This window comes from Hyperolius riggenbachi, chromosome 1, assembly GCF_040937935.1.
Source record: "Hyperolius riggenbachi isolate aHypRig1 chromosome 1, aHypRig1.pri, whole genome shotgun sequence".
NCBI lineage: Eukaryota > Metazoa > Chordata > Amphibia > Anura > Hyperoliidae > Hyperolius > Hyperolius riggenbachi.
Genome location: NC_090646.1, coordinates 638,541,866 through 638,562,593, shown reverse-complemented (window position 1 = coordinate 638,562,593; position 20,728 = coordinate 638,541,866). Strand labels below are relative to the sequence as shown.

At 43.2% G+C, this 20,728-nt stretch overlaps 1 protein-coding gene across 3 annotated transcripts in view; it reads right to left on the bottom strand.

Moving 5' to 3' along the window:
• The window catches only part of LOC137530224 (phospholipid-transporting ATPase IC-like), a 114,635-nt gene that overhangs the window by 79,453 nt on the left and 14,454 nt on the right, over positions 1-20,728 (bottom strand). For 2 of the 3 annotated variants that reach the window (XM_068251292.1, XM_068251293.1), the window contains exons 2-4: positions 7,500-7,666; positions 5,731-5,831; positions 1,461-1,574 (exon numbers count right to left, since the gene is read on the bottom strand). In XM_068251292.1, the coding sequence (XP_068107393.1) occupies positions 1,461-1,574; positions 5,731-5,831; positions 7,500-7,665 (381 nt within the window). In that variant the 5' untranslated portion in view covers position 7,666. Of the gene's footprint in view, positions 1-1,460; positions 1,575-5,730; positions 5,832-7,499; positions 7,670-20,728 lie in introns of all 3 variants that reach the window. The other variant, XM_068251291.1, reaches the window with a different exon arrangement.

Sequence of the window (20,728 nt, the reverse complement as noted above, 5' to 3'; positions counted from 1 at the left end):
TTTTTTTTAGGATTTTTGAGGATGCTCGAAAATAAAGCCCTTCTTTAAAAATAAGCCCTAGTTACCCTACATAAAAATGTCATTAGTAAATGGTGTCCAGGCAGCTATGGTATACATGTAAAAAATGCAATCAGGTAGCAATAAAATGCTGCAGGACAGATAGGCCCATCACCAAAGAAAACAGAAACCCCCAAAAGAATCACACTTAGAAGACCTCACGAGACCCAAACCAAGCTTGGCAAGTGCCGGAGTTTCGGTAAACATAGATTGTTGTGCATGGAAAAAAAGAGTCACAATAAACTCATGATGGGATTCAGTGTTTGGAGAGTCAAGGTAGCCATAGATCTATTGACTTAGCGGCTGAAATTGGTCGCATGTGTCCATCGGAGACATGCTGCAAGATGTCATGCCATCGTGGTCAATCAGGTGCGCAACGGTAAGGGCGAGCGATATCAGGATGAGCAACAAAACCCCTGACGCTGTCTCCCTAGCGTTAAATGCGTCCCCTCACTGCCCGGTCCACTATACATTACCACGCTCGCTCCGCGCGCCAGTGACAATCCGCATACACGTGCCCCACGTAACTGCCGAGTAACGTGGGCCCGTGTGTGATGTCACACATGCGCCCATGTTACTTGGCAACCACGTATGTGGATTGCGGACGTGGCTCGGAGCAAGTGGCGGACCAGGTCAGGTAATGTATAATGCACTGGGCACCATGAGGGACACATTTAACATTAGGGGGAATAGTATCAAGACGGCGAGGCAGCGGATGCGGCATCAAAAGGACGATTACAGACCGATTTCAGCTTGAAAATCGGGAATCGGACTGCGGTGTATGGGCAGCTTACAGATCTCTAGTCAGATAGAGAGAGATTTGTCTCGTGGTCGAATCTGCCCATTATCTGTAGATGTATGGCCACCTTTATGATGTTTCCAAATGGGATGACTTGACTATATCTGAGTAAATGGTGATTTATTTATTTTTTGTTCAAGAATAAATGTAGATTGTTGTTCAAGGAAAAATGAGACATCCTCTGAAAATAAGTCCTAACGCATCTTTAGGAGCAAAAATTAATAGAAGACCCCGTCTTATTTTTGAGGGAAACATGGTACGCTCGTCCTGCCTTGGGAACAGGACTTTAAAGACAAGACACAGGACATTTATGTTGTGCTTCTCTCCTAGCCTTTAAAAGTACAAACTGTCAGTGTTTCAGCACAAATCTCAGGTTCAAGAGCATAGAATGTATGCTTAGTTATCTGCTGACTGGTATAGGTAGAGTAGGGACCCTTTGTACGGATGAAACCTCAGTGCTGGTGAAAGGGTCCAGTACAGAATGGCCCCTCCTATTACATAGAAGTGGTAAGATTGTATCATTAGTGGCACCTTTAGTTCTTCATTCTGGCGGCTGCATTGTGGGAAGGAGGGAGGAAGAGAGAGAAAAACTTTTGTCACCTACCTGTATGATGAGCAGGATTAGGAAATAAACATTGGCCACTCTCCTGAACTGCTCTGACAAGTTTAGGGGTAGAAAGGTGATCACGTTGTACTTGGAGGTCTTGATTTCATTGACCTGTGTAAAGAGATTGATATGTTAAAGCGGGCCTTTACTCACATTTTTTTTTTTTACATTTCAAAGCTTTTATTGAAACTAACAGGAGGAATACAGTTTCATCATAGAGTTGCAAAAATTGGAGTAAAGAAATATTTGCAATATTTCTTTACTCCAATTTTTGCAACTATATGATGAAACTGTATTCCTCCTGTTAGATTCAATAAAAGCTGTTTTTGGCAGATTTTGGTGTTCCACGTCAATTATTTTAGCAGGGTGATGCTTGCATATGTACACACTCACCACAGATTGACAGCCTGATGAAGTGTGACGTATGGGCTCACGAAATGCATTGCCTTGTGCTATTAAAGCGGACCTGAACGCCAATACAAATCCTACTATAAATCTGCACTGTTTCTACTTCCTCATTCATGGAAGCAGACATATTGTTAACATCCTGTGCTTTTTAAATTAGCTTTCCTGCTTTATATGCCAGGGCAGTCAGGTGACACAGGGGAGAGATCAAATTAAAACTTAAGATTAGGCACAAATGATGGGGAATTAGACAAGCTAAACTTTCTAAATACATACAGGGTGCATTTCTCTATGTTTTCCTTCTGTCCTGTGCAAGAGTTCAGGTCCACTTTAAAGTGAACCTCCGGACTAAAAATCGACTCAGCAGCACTGAAAAGGCTTTGTGTTTCTTTAACAGTTTCACAGCATCAGAACTTTGTTTCTCTTATACAAACCTCAATTTTAGCTGCACAGAAGAAAACTGCCCGGGCTTTTTTCCCCTGATGCTGTGCAAAGCATGATGGGTTTTCTGATTTTGTTGTTCTCGTTCTGCTGTTTTGGTGCAATTATTTTTTTTACATTTTGAACTTGACATTTGAAGCCTAGCGTGTGCAGCTGGGAGGGGTTATCAGGACACAGGATAGTTGGAACTGTGTCTCCTGCTCCTTGTCACCTCCTTTCAAACAAAAAGATGGCTGCCCCCATGACAAAGATGGCAGCCCCCATGAATCAGAAACATTTGCCTGTTCTTTTAAAACAGGGTGGGTAAGAGATTATATTACCTATCTATTCTAATTAACATAACTAATGTAACTTGATGTCAGTATGTTTGTTTAGGCTGAAGTTCACCTTTAAACATTTTTCGTGTACCGTAAGTGGTGTCACGTTTGAGGTAAACTACCAGTACCTCATTTTTCATCTTAACATTTTAAGTATTTTATTCTCTTGGGTGCCTCTCCTCCTCTTTGGAATCATAGAACTGGCAGGGTAAAAATTGCAAACATTTTGGAAGGAAAAAAAAATCACAAATAGAGTTTGAGGGCTCAGTGAGCTCACCCAGAGGTCTATAGCTTCTTCACATGGAAAGACAACAGGATCATGAAGAATTTTTTTTATTTTTAGGGCTTCATCATCATGCATTAAAGGAAACTTGAGATGAACTGGTACCTTTAAAATAAACATACCCCCTGAAAGTGTGTGCCAAATACAGGCAATTCCTGTAATTTTTGTTGCCCTCCTGTGCTCATTTCATTCTTATTTTTTTCATTAGCCTGTATAAAATCCAGCATGGCCGCCATCTGCTTTCGGGTCAGTGTCACTGTGTGTAAAGTTTTCCATCAAATAATGTATGCAGGGACATATTTATATTAGGAAAAAAACCTGCAGACATATACACACAGGCACAGTTACTTTTACTTATTCCTGTAAAACCAAAGACAAGCACAGCTGCTGCCTGTGATCTGTGTGCAGTCATCATTATTATTTTAGAGCAGTTTCCCTGTATGTTCCTGGGGAGATGGGGAGAGATAAGTGAGTAGCTCAATCCTGGACACTAATAAGCCGGGTAGATAAATAAATCTATGTGTACTGAGCTGTTTTTGTCTTCACAGGCACTGCTCTCTGTGATACCATTCTCTGCACCGATAGGGAGAACAGAGGCAGAGAGGGGGGCGGGCTTGAGCAAACTGCTCTCACAGATAGGTAAATCACAGGCAGAGAGGGGGCGGGCTTGAGCAGACTCCTCTCCCTGCTATAGGGCTTGCTAATAAAGCAGATGACTGAAAGCTTAGTCGGTGGTTTTTACAGGGGGGTTACAAGCTCACAGGTAAGATCAGAATGAAACAGACAGCAGGGTAAGTGTCTGTTCTCATGTCCCTACTAGTGTATAGTATTAATTAAAGCAGGTTGCTTTGCCTCTGGTACACTTTAAAGTTAAAAAAACAATTATGCTGGAAAGTAAAAATGTTTCATGACCCCGAGTCCTTTCTTTAGGTTTGAGGCTATTGGCTTTTGGGTCACACCCTTTTGTATTTTATCTTAAGTTCAGCTTTGACGAGTCAATGATTAAACGAGCATTAAATGTAAGACATATTGTAACAGTTTTATGACTGACTTTCATGGACGCATGTGTAAACATTTTAGGAAATAATCCAACAGAATAAACTGAAAAGGAAGGTCGTAAAATTAAGCAGTTAAACACACGGCTGACTTCCTATCCAGTAACACCACTAACATCTTTCACTTTACATCCCACATAGCAATTTCAGGATCAGAATCATTTATTTCTCCAACCATGACTGGGTCATGCCCGGAATTGGACTTGGCGGCACATGCAAAGCTTAGCACATACATAGCTCGGCACACCATAAATACAATATACAGTACAATACAAAGTTAACGATGACAGTCTGTGGAGACCTAACACTAGTGAGTTGTCAGTAGAGGTACAGTTCAGTTACAGTGCCTTGCAGAAAGAATGTCTATGACAGGGCCTAGTCCATGAACCTAAAAGGGGAAAGGGGGGGTGGAATGTGGATAGAGTTCAGAAGGTTGACGGTAGAGGGTAAAAAAGAGCTCCCCTGCCTTGTGGTCCTAGTGGAGATGGCCCAAGACCTCCGACTTGAAGGGAGGCGACTGAAGAAGCAGTGGCCAGGGTGAGAGATCCTCAGCACTCTAGGGCGCAGTCTAGAGTTGTATAGAAGGTCTAGAGTTGTAAAAAGAGGTCGAGTGAAGGTAGAGGTTTTCCGATGATTCTCTCCGATGATGTGATGACCCTCTGAAGTTTGTGTCTATCGCTTGCAGGGGAGCAGAGGACAGATGGAAGAGCAGAGGACAGATTTTGTGGTGGCGGAGAAGAAGAGTTAGAAATTTTACTTATGCCTAGGATTCAAGGAAGAACTAAGGAAATGTAAAAATAAAATTTGAGTTACTCAGAACGTTATCAAAAGTCTTAGGCTAAGTTCACATTAGGCTGTTTTCAGCCTACGTTCCGCTCCAATGAGCGGAGCGCAGCAGCCGCAGCAATGCTTTCCCTATGGGAAAGTTCACATTGCTACGTTCCCTGTGTTCCGCTCATCGGAGCGGACGTTCCCGACATGTCGGGACCTTGCATTCCCGCTCCGCTAACGGAGAGGAACGCAAGCGTACGGGCAATGTGAACCCGGCCTCAATGTTTGCCTAGCTACAGCTGTAAAAATAGTTCCCTGTAATCGATCCAGCTAAAACCAAAACAGCAACCTTCTACCACTTAGGGTGGTCGAAAAATGCACTTTAGACCATTCTGTGGAATTGAAGTACCCAGATACCCAAGTTTATGCTTCCTAGATTCAACATCTCATGTCCCTGTTAATAATTCCTTTGGCTTGCAAATGAAATCTAGTAATGTTAGCAGCAAGAGAGCACCTCTTTCTAAAAAATTACTGGAAAAACTGTAAACCACCCAGTTTTCTGGCATACACAACCCACCTCTGTTATCATTGTCTGTAATCCTATTTATTGTACAGCACTGCGTAATATGTTGGCGCTATATAAATCCAATAAATCCTTGTTAAGGGTATGACGATTATGATGTCCACACTTGTTTTATGATTCTTGCAAGCTGCCCCCCTAGCTTGAGAGCAAGATGGTCACCAGCTGTAGACAATGGGAAGGGTGTGAACATGGGGGCAATACCTGCTCTATTCTTAAACTTTTTTTTAATCATTTTATTTCACTTTGGCACCTCTGAACCACGTACATTCACAATTTACCCTTTTTAAATTAAAAATTGTCCTTCACAAGGCAAAGCTCCCACTCCATACAAAGCACTATGCATACTGCTGACAGTGGTACCATATTTATCTAACAGCGTGATTCTTCCACAAGAAATGTAACAAATACTCACGGAATATTTGCTGGTCCTTAAGAAGTAGTACTTCTTCTTCACCATAAACTGTGGCTGCTTGTAGAAATTGGGATCATTGGCTTTCACCTCCCAGGTGGCTGCTAAAAAAGAAAATATGAATATTAGCTATATGCGTATACAAGTGACCGGGATACTCAGCATTTTGATATAGGTCTGGTTCACACTGGATGAAAAACTGATCCTGTAAAAACTGATCTGTTATCAACGGCTGTTCATAACGATCGGCCTATCACAGGAAGGAATCTTTTCCACTATGAAATGCGATCGCAATCGCGTTTCAATTTCCACCATGCGATTGCGATTGAGCTGCTATACTCAGTATAGTAGAGCCAAATCGCATCCAAAACGCGGCAGGATGACGATTGTGCTTTGACCAAAATCGCATCCCAATTGGCACTAATGGAAATTGCTACTGCTGTTTCCATTAGTTTAATGTACCTTGCGTTTAACGATCGGAATCAAATCGCAAATCGCAGGGTAGTGTAAAAAGGCCCTAAGTGATGGTGCAGTTTTGCAATCATTGAATCCACCGTCACATTATCAATAACTGGTTCGGCTCATGCTTTGTACAGGAAAGGGGGAGACTGCAGCACATCATGTGATCAGCAGAATGATTCATTGGCTGCGGCTTGCCTCCCCTAAAGTATCTTTACAAGAGCATGTGCAGAAAGAGAGAGACCAAGATTGACTCTAACCGCTCCCACCCTGCTTACTCCATCTTCCAGCTTCTGTCTTCAGGGGTTAGACACCGGTCAGTCACAACAAAACTTCCAGGCACAGAAATAGCTTCTTTCCTCAGGCGAAAGCCCTGCTTAATGCAGAACCACACTATTCACCACAACAGCAATTCCGAAACTGCATTACATATCAAAACTGAAACAAGAAAATGAATGCTTCATCCGGTTTTTCAATTATTTGAATTCCTGTACTGTTCTTGGTCTTTAAAGTAAAGTTGAGAGGGTACATACGGCAATATTTATACTTACCTGGGGCTTCAACCAGCCCCATGTGGTCTGTGGGCTCCGCCGCTGTCCTTCCCAGCCATTCCGTTGTCCCGTGGTCACCTCAGGTAATTTTCTACACAAATTTGCATTCAAATGTAATGCAGCTTGAAACTGGACCTATCACATCTCACCCCGGCTTCATTCCATTGGTCCATTTTCAAACTGCATACATTTGCATACAAAATTTGCATAATTTTGGACATCCCTATTCAACGTGCTTAGAAAATCGTGATTGACTGCGGAATGAACTGAAGACCTTAATTTTAAGCCAGCTTGGAAGCACTTGACCATCACTGGGCTCTTTCACTTTTCCATTATTTCATGCCTGTTAAAGGGATCCCGGATGTCTAATTAAAAGACCTGATGTCTCTTCAATTCCTGCATTTTCTTACAGCAGTGGGTGTGGTCTGGACTGTCTTAGTCCCTCCCCTGTCTCTTATAAAAAGCAACAATAAGAGGAAACTGTATTTGCTTCTCAGGGGCTCGGTAAGCAAGAAGGAGCAACACCTGCTCTGCAGATGTGTACTAGCGAATGGCACAAAAGTCTCCCTTTACTGGCTTACACTATTTATAAGATCACTGGTCCACCTAAATTCAGTCCACCAGATCATCGAGCTACAGTGGACTGGGCTAAACTAATGCAATGATCACAAGAGGTTTAGTCCACACCAATAGTCACTAATCGTTAGCTCAGTCATTATATGGTAACGGGTAATGTGGAATTCATCCAGAGTTGACTCCTACCTTTGGCAGCCTGCCCCTGCTGGGCAGCACCACTGAAATCAATGCAACCTGTCCCTGGTGTGTCGGGACTGTCCAGATCGTCATCTGTCTCATCATCAGAGTATGGAAGCTCCTCATCGTCAGGCTTGTCTGAATCTGTGCTTGAGAGCCGGCCATTATTTATCATGCTGCTGAATGACATGGAAAATGGAATGGTCAGTTGACAGTTAGAGTTCAGGAGAAAGAGGCAGCAACTGGCATTTTATACATTTTGCGGACTCCTGCAGAAAAGGCTCGTACTGTACACATGCTAGATAACGACCGCCCTCACCGATAAACAATCTGCCATAAACTATCATACGGATCAATAAAATATCAATTTATATTGCTCCAAAATCTACTACGTTCTTTCAGTATTGACTAAATAAAGTAAATCCCTCCAGACCATACATGTAAAACTCCGGCCCGCGGGCCAAATCTGGCCCTCAGAGCCATTACATTTGGCCCTCAAGTGGTTTCCCCACTTTGCATTATGTTTGGCCCTTTCTAGACCACCAGAGAAGCTATATTGGAGGTCAAGCCCTAGAACACCAGGGAAGCAATATTGGGGAAGTAAAGGGAAAACACTAAACACTAGGGAACTGTATAAGGGAGGGTGGGGGCCTCTAGACACCAGGGAACTGTTTATGGGTTGGAGGAGGGCCAATAGTAACCAAGGAACCTTATAAGGGAGGGAGGTGGCCAGTAGACATTGGGCTTGATTCACAAAGCGGTGCAAAGTGTTTGCACGCCAGTGAAAAGCCCCTTATCACGCCTAAACTCACTTTAGGCGTGATAAGAAGAAACTCGCGCGAAGTTACCGCGCGTACACGCGTACGCGCGTAAGTGCGCGCGCAGCACCCGACGCTTCGCGCAAAGCTCCCATTAAACCCTATGGGACTTTGCGCACGCGCGTACGCGCGGTAACTTCGCGCGAAGAGCAGGAAAAAGCGGTGATAACTCAGTGGTGAAAAGGTCATCACGCCTAAAGTCTTTTAGGCGTGATAACTGGGTTATCACCGCTTTGTGAATCAAGCCCATTGAGTTTGGCCCGCAACTAGGTCCTTGTGTACAATTTCAGCCCACTTTGTATTTGAGTCTGACACCCCTGCTCCAGGCAGAGCAGGATCATCCACCAGGCAACCTAGGCAGGTGCTTGTAGGTGTCAAAGAGCCCATCTGCCATCTTCTCTGACCTCTCTCCCTTTCAGCTTATAAAAAAGGCCACAAGGGAGCGCCAGATCCACTACCTTGCCTAGGGCCACATTACACATCCTAACCCATCTCTGCCTCCAGACGTAACTGAGGAAAAATAAATTGTCCCAACACAGCAGTTTTAGCAGTGTACAGTATATCACTTACATTCACATTCATGGGTGACCCCTAACCTGATAGGTCAACTTATACAGTATAAGAGGGAGATTGATGGACACCTTTAGATCATTAAGAACCGGCACCATTTCCTTTCATAGTAATAGCAAATTCTAAGCAAACCAACAAATTGTGCCCATTATGTGGATTGCTTATTTACTGCATGTTCCAAAGTGAGCAGAAAAAACACCTGGGTCCATATGCAATTCACTTTTTCACCAGAGTTTTCTCCTAGGAGATAATGTTTCATCTTCAATTTAAAATATCTTTCCAGAACTTTTCAACTAAAAAAGTACTAAAAAGTAAGTGAGAAAGTACTATTAAAATTATTTTGAGCATTTTCTTGCTTGCTGGTGACTTAAAATGCATTTTATTGACAAGTTTAAAATGTTCACCTAGGAGAAAACTCAGGTGAAAAAGTGAATTGCATATGGACCCTGGTCCCGTATGCAATTAACTTTTTCTTTTTACTTTTCTCCTAGGAGATATTTTCAAAATGTGTCAATAAAATGCATTTTAAACCACCAGCAAGCAAGAAAATTCTCAAAATAATTTTGATGGTACTTTTTCACCAACTTTTTGTTACTTTTTCAGTTGCAAAATGCAGAAAAGTAATTTTAACCACTTGCCTACCCTGGTCATTTTCACAGTTCAGCTCAGCTCTGATTACTTTGGCTATAACTTTATCAATAATTATCACAACTAAATGATCTATGTATTGTTTTTTACAGGACAAATTCGGCTTTTTGTAGATGATATTTGTTTACAGTGATCACCTTATTTTCTATGCATTTTAAAAGGAAAATAAGGGAAAAAGTGAAAAACTACACAATTTATCCACTTTTATACAATACAGCTTTAAAGGGAACCGAAACTGAGAAGGATATGGATTTTTCCTTTTAAAATAATACCAGTTGCCTGACTCTCCTGCTGATCCTGTGTCTCTAATACTTTCAAGGCCCGTACACACGCCGGACTGGAGGCAACGACGGGTCCGTCGTCACCTCCCGCTGGGTGGGCGTTCCAACGACAGTCCGGCGTGTGTACGCACTATCGGCGGACTGATACGGCTGTTTCTAAACGATCCGTCCGGCGGATCGCTCAGAAACAGCCGTATCAGTCCACCGATAGAGCGTACACACGCCGGACTGTCGTTGGAACGCCCACCCAGCGGGAGGTGACGACGGACCCATCGTTGCCTCCAGTCCGGCGTGTGTACGGGCCTTTAGCCACAGCTCCTCAACAAGCATGCAGATCAGGTGCTCTGACTGAAGTCAGACTGGATGAGCTGCATGCTTCTTTCAGGTGTGTGATTCAGCCACTACTGCAGCCAAATAAATCAGTAGGACTGCCAAGCAACTGATATTGTTTAAAAGGAAACATCCATCTCCCTCTCAGTTAAGGTTCCCTTTAGTAAACAGTTCTATTGTACATTAACCACTTTCGGATTTCCCAGACGCTTAACTACGCCCCTATTGACTTAATGAGCGGATCAGGGGCGTTGGTAAACGCCCCTGCCGCTATTGTGCTGTGCGGACACGATCGCGCGCGTGCACGCGCGCGCTCCCGCGCGCTCCCGCGCTCCCGCCCGCGGGTGCGCGCCCCCGTGCGCGCCCCCGTGCGTGCACATGCGCGTGCACCAGCTTCATTTATCTCTGGGTGGGATTGATGAATGGGAGTAATTACTCCCATCACCAATCAGATGCCTGTAACCATGAATGAGCACTGCTATAAGCCAATAGCAGTGCTCATTCATTTGTGAGGTTTACAAACAATGTTGCCAGCACTTAAGAAGATACAGTTACCTTGTAATCACTCCTGAGAGGATTACAAGGTAACTGGATCTTCTTTACTTGTATTCTGACTGCCACCTAGTGGATTTTATAAATAAACCAGGACTTATAAATAAATATACCAGGACTATATACCCCTGATCAACCCTGATTAACCCTGATCAACCCTGATCTAATCCTAGCCTCCCTTGCTTTTTTTTTTATGGTTGGAAATATAGAAATAGTGTATCTTTTCATTTTTTTCTCTTTTTTCTTTTTAAAATGCATAGAGAATAACATTATTACTAAAATAAAATATCACCCTTGAAAAGCCTAATTTGTGGCGAAAAAAACAAGCTATAGATCATTCACATGTGATGAGTAGCAATAAAGTTATCAGTGAATGAATGGGAGGAGCGCTGAAATGTAAAAGTTGTTTTGGTTTTAAGGCAGGGGTCGGCAACCCGCGGCTCCGGAGCCGCAAGCGGCTCTTTTTCCCCTTTGCCGCGGCTCAGTCCTGGCTCCAGTGCTGCAGGGCTGCCCATTCTGACACTACACTGGTAGTGGGTGTCAGTGGTTGCGGCGCGCGTGTGACGTTTGCGCGTGTGACGTCACGTGTGCTGCCGCTGGCCGGCAGCCTATCAGAGAGGCCGCCAGACCAGTGCAGGGCTTCGGGCGGCCATTTTCCCGTAGCCCTGCAGTGTAGTGCAGGCAGGACGTGACGTCGGGAAGGAAGAGGAGCCGACGGAGTTGCGCGCCACAAGGAGGTCGGGACCGGAGGTCGGGACAGGAGGAGATCGTGACAGGAGGTCTTCTTACTAGGTGAGTAAATGGGGTTTTCTTTTCAGATCTGCTGAAGAATTTGTGCATATTGGGGTCATTTCTGCTGAAGGATTTGTGCATATTGGGGTCATTTCTGCTGAAGGATTTGTGCATATTGGGGTCATTTCTGCTGAAGGATTTGTGCATATTGGGGTCATTTCTGCTGAAGGATTTGTGCATATTGGGGTCATATTTGCTAATGATTTGTGCATATTGGGGTCATATCTGCTAACGATTTGTGCATATTGGGGGTCATTTCTGCATATTGGGGACATATCTGCTAACGATTTGTGCATATTGGGGACATATCTGATAACGATTTGTGCATATTGGGGACATATCTGCTAACGATTTGTGCTTATTGGGGTTATATCTGCATATTGGGGACATATCTGCTAACGATTTGTGCATATTGGGGACATATCTGATAACGATTTGTGCATATTGGGGACATATCTGCTAACGATTTGTGCTTATTGGGGTTATATCTGCATATTGGGGACATATCTGCTAACGATTTGTGCATATTGGGGACATATCTGCTAACGATTTGTGCATATTGGGGACATATCTGATAACAATTTGTGCATATTGGGGACATATCTGCTAACGATTTGTGCTTATTGGGGTTATATCTGCATATTGGGGACATATCTGCTAACGATTTGTGCATATTGGGGACATATCTGCTAACGATTTGTGCATATTGGGGTTATATCTGCATATTGGGGACATATCTGCTAACGATTTGTGCATATTGGGGTCATATCTGCATATTGGGGTCATATCTGCTAACGATTTGTGCATATTGGGGACATATCTGATAACGATTTGTGCATATTGGGGGCATATCTGCTAACGATTTGTGCTTATTGGGGTTATATCTGCATATTGGGGACATATCTGCTAACGATTTGTGCATATTGGGGTCATATCTGCATATTGGGGTCATATCTGCTAACGATTTGTGCATATTGGGGACATATCTGCTAACGATTTGTGCATATTGGGGTCATATCTGCATATTGGGGTCATATCTGCTAACGATTTGTGCATATTGGGGACATATCTGCTAACGATTTGTGCATATTGGGGACATATCTGCTAACGATTTGTGCATATTGGGGTCATATCTGCTAACGATTTGTGCATATTGGGGACATATCTGCTAACGATTTGTGCATATTGGGGACATATCTGTTTTATAATGGTTTTGCGGCTCCCAGTTTTTTTTCTCTTTTCGGAAACGGGTCCAAGTGGCTCTTTCATTCTTAAAGGTTGCAGACCCCTGTTTTAAGGGAAGAAAACCTGTGATCCTGAAGTGGTTAAACCCACATGTTTTATTTGTCTATCTCTCCTGTTTATTTTAACAGTTCATTTGTTTTGCTAATGTATTAGATGTAACAAGTAATGTATACAATCTGCTACTGTCTGCTGTTTACTAATTAACTCTGACTTTGAATTCCCAGGGAGGAGGAGAGGAGTTTGCAGTCATTCTTTTAGAACTCCATAGTGATGTTAACAGGTCAGAGAAAAATAAACAGTGTTATCTAAGCTTTTGTAGGTAGGATAATGCAGAGACTTAAGGGGCCCATACAATGGTCGATTTCAGCCATCGATTGAGCGATCGAATCGATCGGTCAGAAATCGATTCTTTCAAATCTATCGATCGATTTGTGGCTGATTTCGATCAATTTCGATGGATTTGATATATCTGACAGGATGGAAAATCTAGGTTGATCTGCTGCTGGCAGCAGATCGATGGGCCATAGAGTTGCATTGGATCTAATGGTCCAATAATGCATTTAGATCGGTTTACAATAGATTTAATTCTGAAATTTATTGGAAATCTGTTCCTAGTGTGTGGTACACATTAGATTCCTGTCAGATTCCACTTGACAGGCATCTGATAGAAATCTATCTGATGGTCAAATATGCTGCAAATCTATAAGTGTATGGCCACCTTTAAGGTAGCCATACATCTAGCAATTTGGCTGTACAATCGACTATTCGATCATTTTATAGAATCGAAAGGGAATCGAGTGTGTCCCAGAATTCCCAATCGCTGAAAAGTGGCTGATTTCATGTCGAATCGACCAGCTTAGTCGATCGAGCAGGAGGCAAGATATCGGTCAATAGTACAGGAATCGGCTACAGTGCACATGTCATTTGATCAAATCGATTTTTGCATTCAGAGCATGCAGACACAACATCGATCAAATCCAATGCGAAGGTGAATCGCATAGGATATTGTTTGTAGTGTGTGGGCTACTAGTCGATCGACTCTCGATCAACTATACTGAAGTCGATTCCTTAAAGAGACACTAAAGCGAAAAAAATATATATGATATAATGAATTGGTTGTGTACTATGAATAATTACTAGAAGATTAGCTGCAAAGAAAATATTCTCATATATTTATTTTCAGGTATATAGTGTTTTTCTAACATTGCATCATTCTCTAATATGTGCAGATTACACAACACTCAGCATTCAAAATGATTCTTTCAGAGCAGTCTGTGCACTAATGACCTCTCCTCTGGCAGAGAAAAAGACATTTGTTTACTTACAGTTGAGATAATAAAAGTCAGATAACAGCCCTCTCCACGACTTTGAAAGTCGTGGAGCTTAATGGCTTTTTTTGCATAGAGATAACAACTGGAGTTTCTTAACTCTTCCTGTACTGGAAACAATTAGACTGATGTATCTGATCTTAATGTTTTATTTCTTAGCTGTACTACACATACAAATCATAATATCATCATTTTTTTTTCGCTTCAGTGTCTCTTTAATGAAGTCAATCATCACTTTGTCGATTGAATCAGAATCACTAGATGTATGGAAACCTTTATTTTCACATCCTCTGGACAGCAACTGGTTAAATAGAATATGAAAATTATCTCCTAGGAGATAACTCGAGAGAAAAAGTTAGTTGCATATGGGCTCTGGTCTAACAGAATGCTCAGGAAAGGGAATTCCGCAAAGCTAAACAGCCTAGGCTAAGTATCAGTGGGACATTGGGGGTCAATAAATATCAATATACAGCTATATATAGATACAGGAAGTGTTTCTGGTGCTGAAACCAGGAAAAGTAACAAAGAAGTGGGTATCCTGAATGATTTGCTGCCTTCTACTACATGGCACTGGGGCTCCTCTTTTATTGCCCACATGAATGGGCCCCGAGTTATAGCCAATAGGGGACATTTTCTATATTCATTAAAGAGGAACTTTACTGAAAGATAGTAATGTAGTGAGGGGAAAATAATAAATCAGTTTACTGCAAAGTGAGAAGTTAAAAAACAGAAGATAGATTAAGAAATGATTAATTTATTTGTTAATTCGTTCATGTTTTTTTTTTTTTTAACTACCTTGAGCTTGTGGGTCATCATCTTTACTGCTGGCAGACAGACATGAAGAAAAACAGACCAACTGCCATTATCTATAAGCACACCCACTTACAAACTGTGATAAGCTTAAAGTGGTATCGTCACCATAAAAATCAAATTTCAACAGCAACTGGTCTGAGTGTATTAAGTGATAAAGATGCTAATCCTGCATTCAAAACTTTCAAAACTTTGTCTGCTGTTATGATTTGGAGTTATCACATACTTAAGGAGCACTGGCCCTTTAGTAGCCGTGCCAAAGAATTGCATGCTAGGGGTTCTTTCTATCTATAATGTATTCCTCCTCTTTCCTTTATTTCCCAGCCAGCTTCTTATCTGAAACCTAATCCCCTACTCACTTGTGTTTACAAGCAAGGCTGAGGCGACTCAGCGATTGGAGGAGACAAGAAAAAAAGTAAATGGCAGAAATGACATCACGAGTTAGCCTTAACTGTGGGCAAAAGACATGCCCCCCCCCCCCCCAGGAACAGAATTCTCGTCATTTACTATATAACATTCACTGAAATCAAAACGTGGACAGTATAATACATGTGTTATGTAAGTATTTATCTACTTATATATGTGTTTTTTTTCCCTGGCATAGTATGGCTGATCCTACTGCTTTAAAGAGAGTCTGAAGCCTAAAGGCACACGCCAGATTTCTTCAAACGACGGGTTGTCAGACTCGCCCTCAGGGCAGCCGTTCTGACAACCGCTTCCCCGTATGTCTGTCGGCAGGCTGATAAGGCTGGTTTTGACTGATCCGCTCGACCATGGGAAATACATTTAGTGGAAACAGGCCCACAGGCTTGCATTGGAGTCAGTTTTTCTGCATCCTGAATCCGCGTGTTGTGGAAACAGGTGCTAATAGACACATCCAGAAATCTGGATGCAGAAAAACGGATGCAGAACTAGTGGAAATAGGCCTGAAAAGGTAAAGATTTTTCATGGGAAAGGGGGTATCTGCCACTGACTGGGATGAAATTCAATCGCAAATTTAAGTTTCATTTTAACCAATTTCATCCATCTTGGATTTGAACATTTTTACCCTCTAGTAGTGGCTGAATGTGGTTACCACTTACACCGCGTGACCTAAGGCGTGTGAAGTCAGGAGTTATGAAGCGCCCAGCCTCCCGCCTCCACTCCTCTTTGTGCCAGCGTGTAACACCTCGAACGTTGTTAAACACTTGTTCGTGTATTTGCTGAGTCCATGTCCAGGCAGCCGCCTTGTCATCGCATTGTTTGCATTGTTAGGCAGCGCACTGGTTATTTCTGTACATGAAATGAAGAAAATGAACTTTGTTCGCCATACATTCAGGAGAAACAAGAAATACTGGTTGGTAAAACTGACATACGGCTCTCGTGGCTGTCCTGTAAAACTGCGTCACGGTGCGGAGAGAAGTCAGAATTCAATAAACTTTTGTCCGTGGAAAATTTGCCTTTATGATGGTTGGGTGACCTGCAGGCAACCCTCTGGCTGTGGAAAAACAACGTTTCCTTGCTTACTTTTCCCATCTGTCCATAGTGTCACTGTGACTGCAATCTGTGCAACGCCTACATACTGTATGAGGAGAGGACCAGATCAGTTCCGGGACTCGCAGTGATGTCACTGAGGAAAATAGGATAGTGAATATATTTTAAAATAAGTGGGTGGGCACTGATCTTACAGAGGAACTTTAACCCAGGATTGAACTACATCCCAATCGGTAGCTGATACCGAATATCCCATGAGGAATCTTTACCTCTTCTGAAATAGATCGATGGGGGGTTGATGGGGGGGGGGGGGACCGATGTAGACCAAGGTGCGCCTGGGGCAAGGTCAGGTTTTGGCGCCTAAAGGTCAGGTTTTGGCGCCTAAAGGTCAAGTTTCGGCACCAAAAGGTCAGGTTTGAAGCCTAAACTGCCATTCCCTATCCAAATTTTGCCGCCTTTTTACGAATTCAACAAACTGCGCCTGGGGCAAGAGACCCGCCTGCCCCCCCCCCCCCCCCCAGGTCCAGCTGTGTTGGTAATATTGAGGTGAAACCCCTCCCACAGTGGGATGCCATGACAGTTTACTGTCTGTGAACCTCGTTGCATTGTGGGAAATAAGGGATTTTTCCAACTGCCAAGCAACCGATATCTCCCTCGGTGCCTAGAACTCTCAGTAATGAACATTCCGTACAGATCACCCAGCAGAACTAAAGATGTCGCCACTCACCACCAGTTATACATTTCAGAATGTAAGCCAGGGAGAGGAAAGATTGTACATTGGGCAAACAATGACAAAATAATCTACAATTAATAAGTACACATTTTCAATTACAGTTGGCTAGTTCACTGATCAATTTTACCACCTCCATGTAGTATGAGAGCCCTCAGAACCCCCCCCCCCCCCCCCCGGCCATTGTTTACATCTGATCTCCCCTCTGTAAGGCTCCTAATCACCCCTTTATCACCCCCGATTGCCCACTGATTTCCATCTGTCACTGATCACCCACTAATCAAGCCCTAATCAGCCCCCTGTAAGCTGATCAGCCCCTTGTAACCTCCTAATCACCCCCTTGTAAGCTCCTGATCTCCCACTGATTACCCCCTGTCACTAATCCCCCACTGACCAGGCCCTAATCATAAATCAGAAGAAAATATAGAGAAATGCACTCTGTATGTATTTAGAGCGTTTAGCCAGTCTAATCTGTGCCTAATCTCACTTTGTAATTTGATCTCTCCCCTATTTGAAAGCACAGGATGTTAACAATATGTCTGTTTCCATGACAGCAGGAAGTAGAAACAGTGCAGATTTATTGTAGGATTTATTATCAGCTGAAATATGTTTTTCTTGAAATATTTTGATGCTGGTGCATATTTTTTAGAGCAGAGAGTAACTTCTGAGTTCAGGTCCACTTTAAAAGGAAATAAACATAGCAACCTCCATATCCCTATCACTTCAGGTGTCCTTTAATCCATGAATGATGCTGGCGTAGTGCTCACTCACTAATTTAGAGATGGCCCAGCCTTGGAGAACTCATGGAGAAGCACATTATTATTATTATTATTAGTATTTATATAGCGCCGACATATTACGCAGCGCTGTACAGTGTATATATATATATATATATCTTGTCACTAACTGTCCCTCAAAGGAGCTCACAATCTAATCCCTACCATTGCCATATGTCTATATTATGTAGTGTAAGTACTGTAGTCTAGGGCCAATTTTTAGGAGGAGCCAATTAACTTATCCGTATGTTTTTGGAATGTGGGAGGAAACCGGAGTGCCCGGAGGAAACCCACGCAGACACGGAGAGAACATACAAACTCTTTGCAGATAGTGCCCTGGCTGGGATTCGAACCAGGGACCCAGCGCTGCAAGGCGAGAGCGCTAACCACTACGCCACCGTGCTTGATCAGCTGATAGATTTGTAAGCCTCTGATTTGCTGGTCATGATCATGTGTTAAACCAGGAAGTCATCTCATCAAATCAGAGGATTACAAATCTGTCAGCTGATCAAACTGATCATGTGCTTCTCCATGAGTTCTCCAAGGCTGGGCCATCTCTACGTCACTATCCCATGAGGGCTGTGAATGAGTTCAAAAGTACACCGACACACCAATGCCAAAACCAATGCAACTGGGTTTTATTAAAGAAACAAATAAGCTCCAATGCCAAAACTAATTCAATGGTGTTATATTAAAGAAACAAGCCCTGTGGAAACAATGCTGGCTAACAGGTACAACCTCAAAAAGCAAAACAGTTCAATGAGACATGATTCAGTAAATAACAGATGGGAAGAACTGTTGTTCTTGTTGTTGTGGAGAGGTGCTGCTTCCAATGCATGAGGTGAGAGAGATGACACTGCAGTGAAGGCAGGTATCAGGCAAATCGGGCCTATACGACTTCTGGACCAATCCACCGCCGCCATAGACTTTAATTGAAAATATCGGCAAGCTGGTGCCAAAAAGGGAATTCGGGCACCAGGCAGCACCCAATAATCACCGTTTTTGCAGGTGTTTTCTCATTTTTTTAAGCCAGTGGCAAAGGGGAAATTTGGACACTTAGGCGTCAGGAAGGGTGTTTGTGAGAGTGGGGGCGGTTAGGGTTGGGTATGAGGAAGGGTTTTTTTTGCTTAGGAATCAGAAAGGAGGTTTGTGCAGGGAGGTCTTAAGGTTAGGCATCACCAGGGGAGGTCCTATGGTGCCCATACATGGTTTAATTTTTTCCGATAAGATCACTTCCGATAAGATCTTTCACTAGAAAGATTTTTCCAACATGTCCGATGCGATTTTTATTGAAAAAACAGGATAATCGATTCTTTTTTTCTTGATTGAAAAAAAGATTCTTTTAAATTTCCAATTGATTCGATCATTTTTCTCAAATAAACGGGAACATCGAACATTTTTATTGTACCGTGTATGGGTACCACTAGGGTTAGGCACCACCAGGTGGGGTCTTAGGGTTAGGGTTAGGCATTAGTAATGGTGGGTTCTGTGTGAGAGTAGGGTTAGGATTAACCACAGTAAAATATCGGTAAACATGAACAATATTTTACTGGCTGTAAAATATTGGTAACAATTGCCGATATTTTACTATCAAAAATAAACACTTTAAATAGTAGAGTATCCATAAATCTACTGATGTACTACTATCGGCAGTGTTTCTGTGCCCGATTTTTCGGTGCGCCTGAAATTCATGTATGCGTGAAGGTAACAAGATCAGTGACTATGGGGCCTGACTGACAACCTCCTGAGCAGGCCGGAGCTTCCACATGTGTAAGCTGGGTAATTTCCCAGAGGCCCAAGCTCCATAAGCTTTGTACACATGTACAAGGACTATTGCCCACAGGGATTGGAACTCGATTCCTCAGGCGATAGTTTGGGGCAGAGTTGTGTCTGTAGCCTAGAAGCTACCAACGTCTCTGTTACTATGGAGGGGGGAGAAGGGACAATGCACGGCACATAGCGTAGAGGATTCAAGCAGGCAGAATGAGTAGGAGAACAATGTTTTTGAGGGTTGGTCCAGCATCTAAAGATCCAGATCTTTACGTCACCAGTGCTGCTCATCCAGATTCCAGATATCCGGGTAACCCGGATATCTGACCTTTTTCAGCTATCCGATTCGGATTCAGATTCTGGATTTCTGTTGAGCAGTGCCAGTGTGACAGTGTCTTCTCCTCTGCTGTCTGACTGTCATTCGGCACGTGACACTTGGCATGTGGCCCTTGGCACGTGGCATTTGGCACTTGGCATGTGGCACGTGGCACTTTGCACGTAGCAGGTGGCACTTTGCACGTGGCACTTTGCACTTTGCATGTGGCACTTTGCACGTGGCAGGTGGCACATGCCACTTGGCACATGTCACGTGCAGAGTGCCACGTGCAAAGTACCATGTGCCACGTGCCAAGTGCAAAGTGCCATGTGCCAAGTGCCACATCCGGCATGCTCCTGGCAGACGTTACACCTGCTGCTGCTGTATTGCCCTGCTCCTGCTACCTTTGCTGCTCCCACCGCCAGGGTGCCACAGGCCACTGCTGCTGTGCTGATACCACCTATATTTAACCCAAAACACAATTCCTGCGTAATTTTTTGGAGGTGTCTGGGATGAAAACTGTCATGTTCCAGTTGTGCAGTTGGACTTTGGACACAATGTGGGCTGCACGACCGCTGTCTGGAACCTAGTCCTGATGTTAATTGACAGCCTGTTTTTTTTTTCTTTTTTGGGGGGGATTTTAGGTCCCCACATCATCAATTAGTGTTTCCCTTTAAACAATGATGATGCTACATGCCTCATTTACCCTAAAAAAACGTTTTTAAAGCAATTTAAAGGCCACTTCCGGTTTTTCAATCCAGATATCTGAATCCGCCGGATACCCTGGATCCTGAGGTCG